General features: G+C 41.1%; 1 protein-coding gene across 2 annotated transcripts in view; it reads right to left on the minus strand.

Moving 5' to 3' along the window:
• Positions 1 to 578: 578 nt before the first annotated feature.
• LOC131040174 (protein transport protein SEC23 E) overlaps positions 579 to 19,279 on the minus strand; it is a 126,217-nt gene continuing 107,516 nt past the window's right edge. Inside the window, exons 10-12 of one of the 2 annotated variants that reach the window (XM_057973026.2) lie at positions 18,907 to 19,170; positions 2,403 to 2,507; positions 579 to 2,254 (exon numbers count right to left, since the gene is read on the minus strand). In XM_057973026.2, the coding sequence (XP_057829009.2) occupies positions 2,108 to 2,254; positions 2,403 to 2,507; positions 18,907 to 19,170 (516 nt within the window). In that variant the 3' untranslated portion in view covers positions 579 to 2,107. The remainder of the gene's footprint in view (positions 2,255 to 2,402; positions 2,508 to 18,906; positions 19,171 to 19,279) is intronic. The other variant, XM_057973027.2, reaches the window with a different exon arrangement.

Genomic DNA, 19,279 nt, shown 5'->3' on the forward strand with positions numbered 1-19,279 from the left:
TTGAAGCCTAAATTTTACACAAGGGTAAAATAAAACTTGCTTTGTCCCCACCACAACTCCCCATATAGGGGTTGGAAAGGACCAAAACTTGTGGCTTTAAGCCCTAGGTTTCAACATCATGTGAAAATTAAAGTATAGTGTTGTGAAAATTAAAGTATAGTGTCTCATAATCAACAACAATAAGATCCACATAAATCAAATGAACATTGCTGAAGGTTTTGCAAATGGGGTTGCAAGCTAAGTGGGTTTAACCTTGGAGTAAACTCAATGGTTGGAGTAAACTAGGATGGGTGACCTCCCGGGAAGTCCCAATGCTTCACCTTTGTGAGCATCACCTAGATGCAATGAGTACTAAGTGTACCATTCATTCTCATGAGAGACGAGTTTGTGTGAACCACTACTCATGATTCATGGGTCAATGAGTTTAACTTGAAAACTACACAATTGAATCTTGATAGCAATATCATAAACTTGTCATCTCAAAATTCCAAATTTAGATTTGGCACCAAGTGGCAAGAGACAAAATATCATAGAATATGAATTTGAATGACACAAAAATAAGTATCAAACACACACTATCAAAAATAATTCTATCTAAAACATTTGACATAAGACCAGAAAATCTACTTACAATACCAGAGAAATCTCTAACCAGCAGTAAACCGTCCAATTTTACAATATCAGCAAGCTAAGATAGCTTGATAATTCAAGTTAACAACAAAATCCACTTTAATATCAACAATGATTATAGGCAGCAATCAGGGATTCTCTAAATAATAAAACATGGGAAGAGTATTATATACCCAACTAAAGATACCAGTTGATGTAGAAACTCAAGATGTGGTACTTGCTGTTGTTAACTTATATTTCATCAATAATCCAAAGGTGCGCTTTAACTAAGGTCTGAAACATGTGGTATAAGTTACTGCAGAACTTTAAATACGGCCCCACACAGAGCACAGTAGTAAAATACCCAGATTCCCATCCATAAATTCTGAATATATAACCAGAAGTATCAAACATTTACCAATAGGAATATCGTTGCATACTACCCAGGCACAGTAGCTTCTTTATAACCTATATTGCCTTCCGAAGAATTCCTAAAATGTGTTGTGATTGGCTTCAAGCGGTAGGGCATTTCCATAAAGTATAAAGGAAATTAACTGGCTTATATAATCTCTCGAATCTGGATGCAGTATCTTCAAAACTTGGATGGCAACACTTTAGTGTACAGCCGGATCAAAACTAGTCTCCAAGTGGGACTTACAAGTTCAACGCATCATTTTCCCTTGTATAAACAAAGCTGTGATTCCTCCTTGAATTGTTATGGCTGCTATAAGAAAGAAAGGCTGTCACATAATAGGCTGCATTACTTACAGTATTTGATGGTACAGCTGGTTCGATTATACCAACCCCAAACATTTCATCTTCACATAAATCATCCAAAAGAAATTGATTAAATTTGCTGATATACAACAAAGGCGTTAATTAATTCAAAATTCCAAACTGGAACACACGCTACAATACTCAGAGTAAATACCCAAAACATGGGAACACACCGAATCACATGTTAGATATCTTCAACTGCTAGCACAATAATAATTCCTGTATGGAATTATTTATATGGCTGGGAGGGTTTTTCTCCTTGAAACCATTCTTTGCCAAAAAAAAAATCCATCCTCACAGAAGAGGAAAAACTCATGTTCATTCTCTAGAGAGAAGAAATTGAAAAAATAAGCAAGAAGACCATTTTCTGAATGCAAAACCCCCTTATATAGCCTTTTGAGGGAATATAGTTTAATTTTATATTATTTTCCACTTCTTCCCTCAAAAGCTTAAAATTTCAAAAATGTGTCTTTTTAACATTTAATCACTTAACAACACTTACGATTGAGGTGTATCTGCAATTTATCTAAAGATTCTGACATATTAACAAAACTGCTGGCATGTACCTTTCTGATTTCAACTTTCCACTAAACGAACCAAGGAACAAAGATCTAGCACCTAATCCATAACCATTAGATGAAAGATATTATACTCCCTGTATCATATTTATCTTCAACAAAGGTTCAACATATTGCCAATTAAATAAAGTTTAGCTTTGACATTATGACTGAACAGCTAATTTTTGGAGATGCTCCATGTAAATCTGAAAGCTTACATCATCCGTAAATATAAAATCCCGTCCAGGTGGAGACCCCATGTCAGAATTGTATGTTGCAGAAGGATTCAACTTTGCAAGCAAAAATCGAGCCTATGCATTTGTTCAATACATAGATAAATTGTAGGAAAATATATCAGTTTATCAGGAAAACATTATAGCAGATTCAGATTTTGAAACAACTCATTAGATTGAGACATTTGACAAAAGTAAAATACATTGCAAATAACTAATAAGTTACCTGTGACCCATGCTGATCACAGACAACTAAGCGTGCCACAGGGAACCGCTCCTTCAGTATTTTATCAGAATCATCTTGAGGTAGTTGCAACAAATTAGCAAAAGCCTGCAATGCATAGTTTGATATATGTTATAAAAATCCTAAATGCAATCTGTTTGTAACTGATGAAATGATTAAATAATTATTCCAAAACAGAAAAGACCATCTCTGTTTGAGATCACCCCCTTTCCCAATGAGTTTTCATAAATTTGATGATAAGTACTTGACATGTGCATCAATAGTCCATAATTCATGAGGCAAAACTCTCAATCTGTTATCATACTAATAAATTTATTTATTGTAAGTTGCACTTTTATTTACTCACAAAATGACTTGCTTTTAATAGGAAATAATGTACACAATACTCTGTATTACAATTTCGTGGTGATATAACAACAGGAAATAATAGCAACAGTCAAACAAGAAATTCAGATCACAGACACATAACGCCATGCACTCTAAAGAAGAGCATTTCTTACTACTTTAAAACACCAGCTGGGTTCATATTGCTTGCAATGTCCACCACCTAGTACAAGATCAGTTGCACACTCAAATCATTTTGGAACTAAGTAATGACATGTTTAAGGAGACACCTTTCCCTCTGATTAGAAATCGCCAATTCTAGATCACAGTGATCCTTTTAATCAGTGTGGAGATTCTGCTCACCGTCCACTATGGACCAAATCTTACTGGCTTCAAATCCTTCCCCTTATCAATAAGTTGCTTAAAGCTTACAGAAATCAGAGTGGTTCAAAAAGGACACATGCAAGACACCCTAAAACTACTGGAAAATGACTGAAACAGTAAGGATGAGTAATGTCCCCATTTTTACGGCATCTTGTTCATGAGCATTTGGCCAGTTCCAAGTTTTCCTATGAGCTTCTAGGTGTGCTCAAGAGAACACCAAACTTTTTGGAGAGCTTGCATTTGATTATTCTTGGCATTTGATGATGGTTTGGAGGTTAGTCATTATTCTGGTTGATAGTAGCACTTTCTGAAGCGTTTTGGGCCTCTTGGGCTGTTGTCCATACTTCTTGGAGAGCACACCTATCTTTAGTAAGTTCCCGTTCTGGCACCTATCATAATCGTTCAACTTCAATTTCTTCTTGGCATGGTCAGTTTTGACTTTGCATTCCTTGGTGGTGCTTTCCACAACTTGGGAATATTTAGATTATGCACTAATGTTATATTATATTGCTTTGGTATTTAGATTCTATAAAGTAACATGATGTCCCTCAAAAGTGGATGCCTAGGTGAAAGGGACTAACACGTGAGACATAAAATATTTTTAAAATGTGTTTGTGTGGGAAATGTTTTATTTTAAACTTCAGATTGGATTATTTTCCCTCCAACTATATAAAATGAGGTCTTTGGCTCTCATTGGCATATATGTAGAAGATTACAAATAACAGGCTGTTATCAGATTGAACTGGAGTTCTTCCAAGAATTGATCGAGGACAAAAGCGCTCTTTCAGTTACTGGTTTTGGATCTGAGAGATGATCCCTAGCTGGTTCAGAGTGATTTCACACAGAAATCACCATTGGTTTATTGATTTGCAGATTCAGGGTTTCAAGAATATGAAGATTTTCATGGCATTTTGATTTCAGATTTTGGAAGTGTTATTTGCTAATATTTTCTTAGATTTTGTGGTGATTATTGAAGCTGTTTTCGAAGATCCCTATGCTAGCCATACAAAATGTGTTTCCACGGCAGAGAAACGAAAAATCGCCAGAAATCACCCAAACTCGGCGAGTCCGAGTCCAAGTCACCCCCCACGAGTCCAGCAAACTCAGACTTGGACTCGGCCGAGTCTGGGGTCCAAACTCGCCTAGACTCGGCTAGACTCGGCTAGACATAGAGTGGGGTCCAAAATCTTTAAAAATCTCTAAATTTCTTGAGTTTTTCACTTTCCCAAGACCAGCCGAGTCTGACTCCGAGTCCCGAGTCCGAGTCCGAGTCGGCCTTGCCGAGTACGAGCCGAGTCCGAGTCCCATTTCTTTGGTTTCCAGTGATGCCCTAGCTAGGCCATACCATCAAATCTTTGCATTGGGAGGTGAGCTGGAAGGTTGGAATGCTGTGAGATCAAATCCCAATGATATTTAAGCTGGGCGACACCATTTGTAGGGGTTTTGTGGCAATTTAAAGGCACATGAAATTTCTATGGAAGCCTAACCATTCACAGGGTCATTTGTTGCATGGCATGAGGCATTTTTGGGTCAGGAAATGCCTTTTGAAGAGTTTTCTAGAGTTTGTGGGAGGTGTCCATACATTGGTAGTCATTTGCAGGTGTATTGGCAATGAATAATCAAATGCAGTTTGAAGGTGTTAGGAATTAATTACCAGCTTGCCCCGGTTCCAGTGCTTAAGTTTGTACATCTGAAAATCAAACGGCTGACTACTACTTGCATTTCTCCTTATCAGCTGAACGTGCTTATTGTTGCTGGGAGTGTATAAATCGATTGGTGACCATTGGAATAGTTCCTTGGTGTGGCTGGAGGTTGTTATCAGAGTGTTTCCTTGCTGATTGGGCTCGCAACAGCCAACTGCTAGAGTTTCTACCTCTCAACCCAGTCATTGCAGACCTGTGGCTGTCATTTTTCCATGCCATTTGATGGTGTTAGTTTTGTTGGGCTTGTGAGAGGCTGTTTACCAGCTTTGGGAAAGTTTTGTGCAAGATTAGAGACGTTGGAAGAAGGTTCCCTACTGCTGGACTATTAACAGTCATATATCTGACCTGCAACATTGAACAATTATTCCATATCTGAGCTTGTATTGGTGCTGAATGATTGGAGTGGCATTAGGAGAGTTTCAAAGGTGTTAATGGAGTTTTGTACCTGCTGTTTGGGCCTGCATCAGTCTTATCTTAGACCTGCCTTCACTAAGCATAACAGGCCTGTAACATTCAAATCCATGAGTTGGGAGGCTTGCTGGGTAATTTTACTCAATGTTCTGCTGGTAGCAGCACTCAACTGGGTATAGCAGTCCTACATTACGCATGATTTAACTCCAAAATCCAAGGTATTTAATATGGTATTAATATGTATGTCTATTTTCATGAAAATTAAGAGAGTTTCATTGGATATAGTTACATTCTGATATATCATATTCAATGTTCTGCCTGTAGAGTCACCCATCTTGGGTGAAACGGTGTATTTGGCAAGGTATATAAGAAGATAAGTTTGAGATGGGAGTGGAGGGAAAATTAAGAAATATCATTGGATGATAAAGCAGAGGTAAGGAAGTTTGGCAAACAGATCAATACTAATTGATAAGCATACTTAAGGCAACAAGGAACACAACTGAATAAGCATCAAGGCTCTAAAAGACCAGATCAATTCTAGCAGTCAGGCAAAAGAGATCAGATCAGTAGTCTTCAATATAGAAATCAGTCCAGATCTGGACCATATTAATCAGCAATCAATGATACTCTAGTTCTGGTGGATCTCAACCAGGATCTATGTTATTCAGCAATTTAAATTGATAAATGATATCTCTAATTCTATTTCATTCCTTGCATGGCTTGGAATTGTGATTTTAGGGCAAAAACTAGGGTATTCACAAAAGGGGGGCATTCCAGCTTTCCAACTCCTCTGTTACTATATATATCAACTTCTACAAGTATGTTCAATGTCACTAAGCCCTCCATGAGCTCATCAATACAAGTAAAAATAAGTTCCACACCTAAAACATGCCTACAACTCCATGAAAACTATGTACATCAGTCTGCAGAAGCTTTCTATGAACAATTAGGTATTGCACGCAAGTGCCAATCTCTCATTCCCCGACTACGTAGAATGAAATATTAACAATATAATCTTTGGTTGCGCACAAGGAAGGTAGAGGAAACCCCAACTGGTCCAATTGATTTGGATGATAGAGATCCTTACAGTGATTGGACATCGCGGAAGCAGCCTCCATTATTTACCAAGGATGGCATCTATGATTTGGAGAGGCAGGCTATGGAGGAGGTGGAGGGTGGATTTGGATTCACATTGGATGACAATGAGGAGGATGAGGATGATGAGGAGTCATTTCCAGTGCCAGCAGCAGCTAGTGCTACAACCAAGATGGAGGTCAAGCCACAGCTAGTCGTGCTGAGCGAGGAGGCATAGCCATAGCAGACTCCTAGGACTAGACCCTTTAGTTCTACCTCTCCTCTAGTTTTTACTAGATCTGGGAAGAGGAAGATGTAAACTGTTTTGATTTTGTATTTACTTTTAGTTTTACAAAAACAATTTGCTATTTTAATTTTGCTTAAGACTACCAGGCTACCAGCCATCAGTATTCCACATAAGGATGCCATTTTGTACCCAATTTGCATTTAAATCAATTAAATATATCTAGACTCAGCTTGTTTCTTTTGAGTACTCATTTATTGGCTCATTGGATCCATCTCCTCATTCAATTTTGCAAAAAAAAATGCATTTATAATTAAATTTAAGCAAATTAAGTTGCCGAATTTTTGCCGAGTTTTTGCCCAATTTTCACTGTTTTTTTTTTGGGACCTTGGCGTGTTTTTACTTTTGGCGACTAGTTCAACTATGCCTACACCAATGGTATCTTCCAATGCATAACCAGTTGCTTAACATGAGAAAATATAAATGCCAACCCGTGTGCAGCCCTCAAACGTGTATGTGTACGTTTCCACATGATTCCCAAGAGTCAAGACATGCATTTGAAGGCTTGGATATGGAAATGAAGAGAGAAAACCCTTCAGATCCTTCTTTTTGCATGAAATGTGCTGAGTTTGTTGTTAATCAGAGATAAACTGCTTACTTTAAACAATTTAGCCAGGCTAAATTGTGTTTGCTGCTAGGTTTTATACATTCACCATGATGTTTGTTGTGTTTGCCAAGACAAAAAATGTGTAGGCGGAAAACTCATCAAATGTAGCAAAATAACAAGTTTTGTAAACTGGCACACAAATCCATTTTCTTCACCAAGATTCTCCAAATCAATGTGAGTCTTTAGCAACCCTATACACAAGTCCTCAATGTGCCAATAACAACAATAACCAGCTTATCCACATTACGGGACTCCTAGACTAGTCTTCCTTATAGCTGAAATGGAGAAAAAACAACCTAGGATCATGATCAAGACCCAATTTTTATATTGAATCTCCCCAAGTAGGAAGCGTTTGGTCCCCAAAAGCTTATGGACTCATAAAATGTGGAGATTTCATTTGAACATACTCTTTTGAATACCATTTTTCCTTGGTTGGGAGTTGGCATTTCAACCCAATCAACCAAGTTTCCTGTCCCCTACATGTCTAGCTTTCTTTCTTCTATAGGGACATATCTTTGATCCAAGAGCATCCCAGGTTGGTCCATAATCCTACAACTATTAGAGACCGAGGTCATGATTTCTAAACTACTAGGATAATTGACACCAAGACAATGCACAGAAGGCAAAATGGCACACAAAGGCCCAAAGGCAGGTCTTAACACAGAAGCCAGAGATTGCATACTAAATGTAAGATTAGGGGATGCACAAAGGAGCAGCAAGAATGGTTCACAGATTGAGTGTGTATGGAAAGCTAAACAAAACAAACACACTAGTAATGTAAAACAACAAAGGGAATGCACAATAGTGCATTGAGTTGGATGGCAAGAGAGGGAGTGCTCATTTGTAGCGCATGAAGAATTTGAAAAAAAAACACCTGTGGGAATGGGAGGATGTCCAGTTTAGCTAACAGTAACACTAATTATGAGGAATTCGCCATTCTAGAAGGTTTCTTCTCCTCCTATGATTTTTATCAAAATTTGGACACTTTGCAGAATATATAATAACACAAAGGAAATTCAAAGAAATTTGATTGATGAGGTACTAAGTTCCTTGCCAGATAGTGGATTTAAAGATTTACCTTACTGCTATTTCCCAATTTTTCTAAAGTTTTGGGGACAGGAGGATGCACTTTTGGGGATAGAAAAAACCTTTCCAGATTTTGAGGGTGGTGGGAGAACACCTATTAAATTAATATAAAAACATAATATCTAAATTCTAAAAATACAATTTAGTAAAGTAAATTTAAAATAACTTTAAACAAACTAAAACAAGCTGATTTTAACCATTTAGTTTCAGACATTTCAATCTTCTGCATAAAAATTATCAAACAATGCGTTCCCAGTGAAATTATATATATATATATATATATATATATATATATATATATATATATATGATGAATTCTCTCTGCATTATTACACTGTAGTATGCTAAAATAAAAAGCATACTTTTAGTAAATAGCAAGCTCAACTGAGGGTCAAAAAATGCAGCAACAACTCAGCTCTACTAGCACTGCTAAGATTCTCTCAAGAATTCAAGGACAGAAACTGCCATCTGACTAAGATGACAGGAAATCTAATTTATATAGAAGTTGGTATTTCTCTGAACCCAAAGGAATCAGTGTTTGCTGTTGGATAGGGAAAGCTACTCAGGGGCACTAGTGTCTAAAGAGAGATTGGTAATGGATCAAGTGACAGGGTAGACAAAATTCTTCAGCTTTCTTCCCCCACTCAAAGGAAGCTCTCCAATTCCTTCAATTCACTTTGAATTGAAATTTTACAGCCAACTTTGCTGACATTGAGAAACTAATTAGTTTGATGCTCAACAAGAATTCTAAGAAATTGCTATCCCTTTTCATAGGAAGGCATTTTAATAGGAATGATACACTCTGGAAGTAGAACTGAGCCAGACTGAAAATAAATAAATAAAACTGAAAATAGCACTAGACTTAATCTGGTTCCCCCTAATAGTATTGAAATCTAAAATTCTGAAACCAGGGGAAACCAAAGAACTAACTATTTTCTTTACTATTTTTTAATCTATGAATTAAGTTTTCTTTGACACACTATATGATCTAAGCAAGAGCATTAAAAATTTTAAACTATAAATAGTGCTGGACCTAATCTGGAACTAAACCTTTTACTTTGTCTTTACTGCAGAATTAAGAACAAACAATTTCCACAAGATTGAATGCAGTATTAATAACACATAGTTTGCACAAAATTGAAAGCAGAATTGAGAACACAGTTGAAAATTAATAATGAAATATAACTTCTCAAATCATAAATTCTAAAAACAAATGAAAAATAACACTAGCATTTGTTTGCCCTCTCGGGTAAACGGTTAAATGCAGAAAGTAAATGCACAGAACATAATGGAAATACATTAAATAACCAGTCTCTATATTAATTCAACAGTCCATGTACATCAAGTGCTTATAACATTACATTTGACACGACTATCATGATCCTACTTCGAAGAAAAGGTACACAATATATAATACCCGAAGGGGCGCGACACAACCGTCACGACTCCAACTACCTACCCGTCGGCTAACTAACTGACCGCCGTAACTCATTATTACCGACGACAACATAAACATAATATAACAACATAACATAATGATTATTCCCGTCAACATCATCTCCCCCAAGAAAAGAAGTCGACTCCGACGACTTAATACAAAATAGAGATGAACGGCAGGAACTACTGACGCCAGTCGGGCCCGGATCTTATACACTTGCTGCGTCCTCGCCTGAAAAACCCTTTTCTGCTACCATCCGATGCTCAAGTGCGGAATTCACCAATATTGCTTCCTTTGCCATCACAGTCCTCCTGTGCCTAACCCAAACTTGTCTGCAAAGCACGTTTTTCAGTCTCAGCTTCCACCAACTGCTACTCAATTGATACTATCTCCCTAGCCAATTTGTCCTCGATAGCCACCCGTGCTGCTCTCCCGGCATCTAACTCCTGGGTACGCTGAACTAAGTCTCACGCGATTATTGCCTCCAACCTGGTGGTCAGCTCCTCCCGAGCCCTCTGTGCATCCACCAAGGCAACCTCACGTCCAGCCGAGACATACTCCGAGTTCCTCAAAGCGTACCAGTCATGCCTGGAGGTGGCCACAATCCGCTGGCACAAATGCTAGGAGACAACTCAAATCCTCCATCACACTCCCCAAAGGCCAAAAACTGAACTGAATAACTCCCTAGTGTCATACAACTGCGCGGACCTAAAATGCCTTCCCTCGAACTCTGTTTGTTCCCAACCTCCAAATCCGCCTCCCTCTACGGCTTATGGCTTCCCTGCCAATGCTTAGCTGCGGGCTTCTTTCTCACAATACGGACAACCACAACACTTCCCGTGGTCTTCTGTGGCTCAAAATAAACTAGGGGTCTGGGGGCAACACCCCCAGTGGGGTCGAGGGGCAACGCCCTTCGCGGGGTCGAGGGGCAGCGCCCCTCGCGGGGTCCTGGGGCAGCGCCCCAGGTGCCAAAAACCCTTCTTTTCCAGTGTCCTGGCTTCAAACTCCAGCGAATCATTTTAAATCTGGCCGTCGTCGTTTTTTTTTTTGGCACTGTAATTTCCCCGATGGCATCCCGACCATACAACCTTCCTGTACGGTCAACAACAGCACTGGCACCTTCGATCGTGCGGTCAACACCCTCCACCGTACGACTGTGTTTGTTTGTGCGGGGGCTGCGTTTATGTCTTCGTGCTCCGCGACAGCAATGGTTTCCACCGCACGGTGGTGGACGTGCTACCGTACGATGGTTCCACCGCCGGTGTTCCCACCGTACGATGGTTCCACCGCACAATGGTCCCACCGCACGGTGGTTCCACCGCCGGTGGCCCCACCGTCGGTGTTGCCACCGCACGGCGGTTCCACCGTGGCTTTCTTCTCCTTTTTTCCATACGGTCAGCTGACCCGTACGGCCATACGATTTTTTTCAGTTTTTTTTTCTTTTTTTCTTTTTTTTTTTTTTGCTAGAGAGTCTTCTGCTGGGGTCCCCTGTCTCTGAGATCGCCCTTCATCCTTCTCAGTTTTCCTTGCCCAAGGGTCTCCTGTTGTGGTCCTATGCCTCTTGAGTCGCCTGCCTCGCCTCTCAGGTACCCTTCCATCCGCTCAGGTCCCCCTTTGGGCTCTCGGGTGTCCATCCGGCCTCTCGGGTCCCCTGCGCGCTTCGCGTGGTAGGGTTTCAATTTGTACCCGTTGGTGGCAAGTCTATTTTCCATGGCCATCCGAAGACCTGGAACCACAAATTCTACAGGGACCACAACCTCCTTCCCGTACATAAGAAGAAGAAGAATAATAAAGATTTTGAAGACTGCAGTCTTCCACACAGGGTTCCAATCATTGCCAACACTCTTCGGATTCTCTACGTCGCCAGGGTTTGGGGCGTCTCCCTTCCAATATTCTTTGTATTCCGGCAGGTACACCTCTGTTGGTTGCTTTGGTTCCTCTACTTCGAGCCTGTAGCTTTGGAACATTTCATAATCCTCCATTTGCCAGTGGAAGAGCTCGTTAAGTGAGCATACCTCATCTTCAGAACATCCCTCCAATTCGAGCACCCCTTCACTGTTCGGCTCCATCGCATTCTTGCCCTTGCTTTCATCGGGACCCCCTTCCCTTTTATTAGAGTCCTCTGAGTCCGAGTCTGAAGAGGCGAACTCTTCGCCAACATCTTGGGTGTGTAGGTCAATGGTATATTTCCGCCCTCCCTTCTCCATGGAAAGTGTATTTTTCTTCCAGTTGTGGTTTACCCTCGCGTTGATCAACCACGCTCTCCCCAAGATGGCGTCATAGCCTTTCTTCTTCGAGGGAATAACCACGAAATCTAACAAGAATGGTTGCGTACCAATTGTCACTTGCTGGGCCATCAACAGCCCGAGTGGCTTAATGCCATGTTGGTCCGCTCCCACCAGGTTGAATGTGGGTGGCCACAGGGTGGGCTTCCCCAGCCGCTTCCATGTTTCTTCTGGTAGTACATTCACCCCAGATCCCCCGTCCACAATGGTGTCCTTCAGAATGGTCCCACGGATACCCATTTCTACCACAGCTGGGTGTCTACCACTGCTCAAGGCTAGTAACATCGGGTCAGTCGAAGGGCTGACGGAAACCTCCACCTGTGGTGTACTCTTCGAAGCAGTGGCGGGAACCCCTACCTGTGGTGCACTCGACGCTGCAGTGCTTTGCACATTAGTGAGGATGGCAATCCTCAATTGTGGCATAGAGTCTAGAAGGTCTTTTACCTTTATCGGCACCTCCATCTGCAAGATTTGCCCAATGATGTTATTTTCCGCTTCCGTACGAGATGATGTACTCGCCACCTCGTTGTCCCGTCGTTCGGTCGTCATCTCACGTTCAATATTGGCCTTTGCCTCCCGTAATCTCTCCTTCTCCGTACGGGGGTCGGGATAAGTGGCTTTTTTCGTCTGGGCGCGGGTGATCACCAGTACTTCTTTCTCACCAGTCTTCTCAGCCTTCTCAATGTTGAGGAGATTAACCCCTGCCTGCAGGCAATTTGCGTCCTCATGGTCGCCTGGCCCACACCAACGGCAGAGGTGCTAAGGGGTGGCTTCCTTCGTGCAATCACGGGCGAAGTGCCCCCACTGATTACAGGCCCTACATTGGATAATTGGCCGGCCCTTGGCGTCATACTGGATACGGCTTCCGTTATTGTTATTGTTGCTATTCCTTCCGCCGCCGCGTCTGTTGTCCCGGTATCCTCCAGATGATGTCGTTGTGTTAGTATGTTGGCCGGTACCTGCTGGTGCGGATGTTGTGGCCTGCTCCATGAACAGCACCTGGTTCATTTGCGTACCTCGGGTTTTCATGTTGTATGGGCACTCCTTGGTGGAGTGTCCCATCACTTGGCAAATCTCGCAGAATGCCCTCTTTTGGCAAGTACCCTTTGTGTGCCCTTCCTCTTTACACTCAGTGCACCATATGTCCCCTTCGTTCCGACCAGTGCTTCTCATTATTTTGAATTCCTTTCTCATTCGCTCCATGTCTTTCTGGAGCGCTTGCACCCGTTTGCTAGCCTCGTCGTCACTGCTGCTTTCCTGTGAAGAGTCATTGTCCTCGGATGAGGATTTATTACTTTTCTTCTTCTTTGATGTTTTGTGTTCGCTCTCTAGGTCCATCGCCCTATTATAAGCGTCGTCATATGACGTCGGGGGTACAATTTTCATCTTCCTCCGTAGGGAGGATTTCAACCCTTCAACGAACCATCGTTTCTTCAATCCATCTGCGGGTTGGCTTTCCATTTTACCCAAGAGTTCTTTCAGCCTCCGACTGTATGCCCGTACTGTCTCCCTGGTACCTTGTTTGGTACTGTATATCTCCGTTACAATTTCATTGTCATCACGAAGCAACCGAAACTCCCCCGTGAATTCCTTTTGTAGATTGGCCCACGTGGCCACTTTTTGCTTGTCCACATCGGAGTACCAATCTATGGCAACTCCTCGTAACTTGGCTGGAAACTGTTGTACCCAGTCATCCTGGTCTGTTACTCCGTTGGCGGACCAAATGGTTTCACATGTACGGCAGTGCCGTAAGGGGTCTTCCTTGCCCTCCCCTGTGAACTTTGGCAATTTTTGTTTACTCACCATCCCACCGCTGGGTCTCGCTCCTCTAATTCCTTGTGTGCTTGTACCTGGCGATCCTCCGCCTCCTGCAACTGAACCTCCACTCGTGGGTCCTCCGGAAAAAGTTGCTGACACCGAACCAAACAAATTGCCTCCCGTACGGTACCCTTGTGCTCCCTCAGCACCTTCGGTCGTACCATCACCTTTCGTTGTCTCCCTCCAATTGTCCTCTGAAATGGACAAATTCTTTAGCAAGTCTCTGGTAGCGTCGATCAGGTTTAGACTTCGCCTTGTTTGTTCCACCAACTCTTTGCGGCTTCTTACCCTACGGTGGTATTCTGGCGAACTGTAGAGTTCTCCTTCGGCACCCTCCGTGACTCCTTCTGGCAGCCCTACAACAGTGTAGACAGTGTAGTTCTCTCCATCTATCTCTGCCTCCGCAACCTCCGTGACACCTCCTGGGTTCCCTTCGGGCAACCCCTCGGCCGGTCGTCCCTCGGCAAGCTGCCTTAGCCTACGCCTTCGTTCTATCTGCTGTCTGAGATTCAACGCGGTTTGTGCCACTTCCCATTCGTCACTCTGTATCTTTTTATTTTTGTCCTTATTTAGTCTATTGGGCATAAGTTACTTCCATACACAGCAACCACACGCCATGTACACAAAAAAACTTTTATTTTTTTATTTTTCCCTTTCAACCATAATTTATATCAACATTGTGCCGGGATTATTACAAGGTTCAATTTCCTCCTGGCCTGGCGCCATCTCGTTCCGTTCCCTGTCGGCTGTTCTCTTCATAGCGTTGCAGGATTTGTTGTCGTCGCTCTTCCTGGGCAATCTCCTCCAGGCGGGCTTGTTGTGCCAGCGATGCCTGTGCAAGCAACCGGGGGAGGTGGTTCATTAACCGGTTTACTGCCGAGCTAACCTCCAGCGCTGTCCACACGGCACTTGGTGGGATTTCTACCTCCGCCGCTTCTCGTCGAACGTATGTCTGAATGGCTACCTGTAGCAAAATTGAAAATTCTCGCGTTCCCGAGTTCGTCTAGGCAACGGCGCCAAATGTTTGCCCTCTCAGGTAAACGGTTAAATGCAGAAAGTAAATGCACAGAACATAATGGAAATACATTAAATAACCAATCTCTATATTAATTCAACAGTCCATGTACATCAAGTGCTTATAACATTACATTTGACACGACTATCATGATCCTACTTCGAAGAAAAGGTACACAATATATAATACCCGAAGGGGCGCGACACAACCGTCACGACTCCAACTACCTACCCATCGGCTAACTAACTGACCGCCGTAACTCATTATTACCTACGACAACATAAACATAATATAACAACATAACATAATGATTATTCCCGTCAACAGCATTACATGAAATCAGCATTGACTCAGCAAACCAAAAGTTAAATGGAATTCAATTTATCAGTTCTTTTCCCAAAAATCCTAGGCAATAGAGACTTCTTTTTCATCCAGCACAGTGTAAAACAACTTTTGTTCTTTGTTTTTTAAAACTAGAGCATGAATCTGTGTGTGGTCTCCAAATGGCAGCCCCTCAGTTGGTTGAGGAGTCTTTTACAGAACATGCCATTTTTCATAATTTTAGCTAAGATACGGGGTTTTTCTGTTTTAGCCTAGGTTCTGGTACAGGGACTCTTCGGTTACGAGTTTTGTTCGGGTATGGCTTGGGTACAACCTGGGTTCTCACTGGGTGCCTAGGTTCTCTGTGGGTCCTTGACATCTATGTGTGGTCTCCAAATGGCAGCCCCTAGGGTGATTGAGGGGTCTTTTATAGAACATGCCATTTTTCAAAATTTTAGCTAAGATACTAGGTTCTTCCATTTTAGCCTGGGTTTTGGTACGGATTTGGTTCAAGTACGGCTTGGGTATGGCCTAGGTTCTTTGTGGGTCCTTCACATCTGTGTGTGGTTCTCTATGGGTCCTACACACACACACACACACATATATATATTGTTGGCAAGAGACACTGCCCAAGTTTTCAGGTGTTGTCATTGATGGCAACCCAAGTCAGTATACCCATCCGCATTGCATGATTTGATCATACCGGGAGTCAAGTTGAAGATTTGTTCAAGTCCGGCAAGCTTAGAACAGAGCATTTGACAGTGTTCAATATTTTGGTCAGTATTTCTTCTTAGGTTAACATTTTGTGTTGCAGATCTAAGGAAAGGTTGATGGATGTCTGGAAGACCTTATTCCAGAGTTTTGGTCCGCGATGATAATTGGTGTGCAAGTTAGAAGCTTCTGAGTATCGGTTTTTGGTTTGATAGTGCAAAACACCCGACTTGTGTGGTTGATCTTTGTGCAGATTTGATGGAGCGGTTTTGGTGATTTGTTTTGTGATCCAAGAGGTTTGCCCGACACTTGTGGTAATGTGTGAACAATTATTTTGGTCCGCATAAGCATTGGAGGTTGGATTTTGCCGACAGGTTGTACACGTTTGAATAAAGTGTTAAGTGTTCTTGAGCCGACTAGCGATGGATCCAATTTCTTGTTGCGGATATATATGATCGATGTTTTTGATCAATTTGATGATGCGAAAGGTGTTGGTGATCGATTATGAGCAGTTTCACGTGTGCAGGATAGAGATCTATGCTCCGGATCTTTGACAGAACATTGTAACAGAGCAATGAGAGATGAAGTGTATGAAATCGGTATATTGTACTTAACCGGAACTATAATCAGGCATTTGTAGATGATATTCTTTAGTTTAATCACTCCAGAGATCTTTTGTAATTGATTTGAAGGCAATGAGCCTCTCTCTTGAGCAGTGAGCCCAAATGCATGTGCATTCTCCATTGTAATACTTCTGCAGAGTATACTTATTTTGTGGGTTCATCCCCATCGTGGTTTTTCCCTTAACCGGGTTTCCACGTACAAAAATCCTTGTGTTATGGTGTTGTGGTTATTAGTTTTCTATTCTTGCATCTTTCTTTTGATTAAATGTATTAAGTGATTGAAAGAACAGTTTAATAATATCAAAGTTTGTTGAACACTGATTCCAACATATATATATGTGTGTGTGTGTGTGTGTGTGTTGTAATGTCCCCATTTTTCTAGTGATCACTCAAGAATCTTAGATTTGTATAATAAAAGCTTATAAAATCTTATGAGACCTTATAAGTTACTTTTTCTATTAATAGAAAATTTTAATAAAAGTAACTTTATGAAGTTATAACTTTATTACTCAAAAGTTAATAAAAGTAACTTTATAAGTTACTTTATGACTTAATAAGTAACTTTATTTTAAAAGTTACCTTGCACATCTCCCTAGGAGATTATATTATAATAAAAGGTGTTCATTATGCAATGATAAGCTGACCCTCAAGCTCGGCGAACCACATGGAGGAAAAAAGATGCTTTGGAATATTCTTTGGATGCCCTCAAGAAGTTCGATTAGGACTGGAAACCATAAAAGAGCCTTGAACATACACTTTGGCATCATTGGAATTTTATTATTTTGAGAGCAATTTGCAATTGCAGGTCTGCAACGTCTATTGCAGGTGTCTGAGCCCAAATTGGAGACAAAAACCTTCAATTACAGGCAGGTTGGACGATACCCCAGCCATTAATCCTTCTTCAGCACTCAGGAAAGATCAATTTTCAGGCCATTCAAGGGTCAAATCATGTGGAATTTTGTATCAGATTGCAGGGTTAGTAATGACAATCAGATCTGAGCAATTTGGACACACTTTTTAGCAAGTTTGAAGCACATTCAAGTCAGCCGTACCATTCCTAGGTCAGCCGTACCACTTTCAGCAGCCTGGGATTGCAAATAAATAAATAAGAAGGGTTTTGGAGCAGCTCTTGCTTGTGAAATTATTGTCAGGGAATAACTAAGGCAGATTTGTAGTCAATTTGGTGAAACCCCAGCACATTTGGATGATATCAGCAAATTAGAGGGGAAAAGGAGGCAATTTTGGTGATCTCTCCTGGCAAGATTTCAAAATAAGCTCCAGATCAGCCATTCTCCCATTAAATTGTTTTTGATAATTATTGTTATGAAGAATAAAGCCCATTGGAGCTGTTGATGCACATTGAAAGCTCCTGTAGCAGCAATTACATTTAATAAAGTCAATAAAGAAGCCCTCTAGACAAGGCATTGGACCCCTGGTAGGCCAAATTGGCATGTTAGTGTTGAAATTCATTTATTCTTGGTATTTGTTAGTTGCTGTTGATAAATCAGACTTTCTGAAAATCAATTTCAGTAGTTGTAAGTTGTTTCTATATTGCTTTCCAAAATTGCATTGTTTGCTCTACCATTCAAAAACGCATAAAAACCAAAAGAACCTCATCAAAACCAAAAATTACAACGCTGGTCAAAGATTCAATTGAGACAAACCAAATCAGATTGTGCCAATATCTCAGTTGGCATCTTTCATGTGTGGTCTCCGAATGGCACATATGTATCTGAATCAATAACGTAGAATTTTAGTGCTTTCAACCAAACTCCAAATTATTTAAAACATAGAGCATGGGTCTGGGGGTGGTCTCCAAATGGCAGCCCCTGGGGTGATTGAGGGGTCTTTCACAGAACATGTCACTTTTCATAGTTTTAGTGCTTTCAATCAGATTCCAAATTTTCATCCAGCACAGTAAAACAATTTTTGTTCTTTGCTTTTTAAAACTAGCATGGGTCTGGGGGTGGTCTCCAAATGGCAACCCCTTGCACGATTGAGGGGTCTTTCACAGAACATGCCACTGTTCATAATTTTAGTGCTTTCTTTAAAAGCGTGAACTTTTACAGTTGGTTGGGATTTGTTCTAACTTTTTTTTGTTTTATTTTTAATGTCCATGTGTTCTCCTCATGTTTTCCTGGGACCCAACCCTCAGCCTAGTGATTTGGCCCAGGTACAAGTCAGGCATACGCAGGCCAAATGGCCAGGATCAGGGCTGACCCAAGCCAGATCTAGACTGTGATCAAAACCCAATAAACCTAGTATCATAGACATTAAAATTAACAAATGGAATCTGAAATTACCCCTTTTATTTTAGTACCGTTTGAGTACAAAGTTGAAATTTTGAAGAACAGATTTTAATGTTAACCAAAAATCAATTACCTGGTGTTCTGGTTGATTTTGAAATCCAGCTTTGCGCCATTGTGCAATAGTCATTCCATGAAAAATAACCACAGTAAAATAAGCATCTAATAGAAGGATCTGATCAGTGGAAATGGCAGAAACATCGAGAAGAGCTGGCTCTGGAGGTGCATTTAAAGAGTAGGACACCAATGATGGTTGAATCATAACAATCGAATTGTTCACATTTTCTCTGTTAAGTATCATCCGAAAATATGCAGTTTCATCTGGACTGTTGTTGAAAACCTGTTCAACATTGCCAACAATTGTGCATCATTTGTGTCTTACAATGACACATCATTGTAATACTCCTCTTCATGAACATAGTGGACCAATATGAGAAATCTTAGGCTTT

The sequence above is a fragment of the Cryptomeria japonica genome, chromosome 11, assembly GCF_030272615.1.
Source record: "Cryptomeria japonica chromosome 11, Sugi_1.0, whole genome shotgun sequence".
Taxonomy (NCBI): domain Eukaryota; kingdom Viridiplantae; phylum Streptophyta; class Pinopsida; order Cupressales; family Cupressaceae; genus Cryptomeria; species Cryptomeria japonica.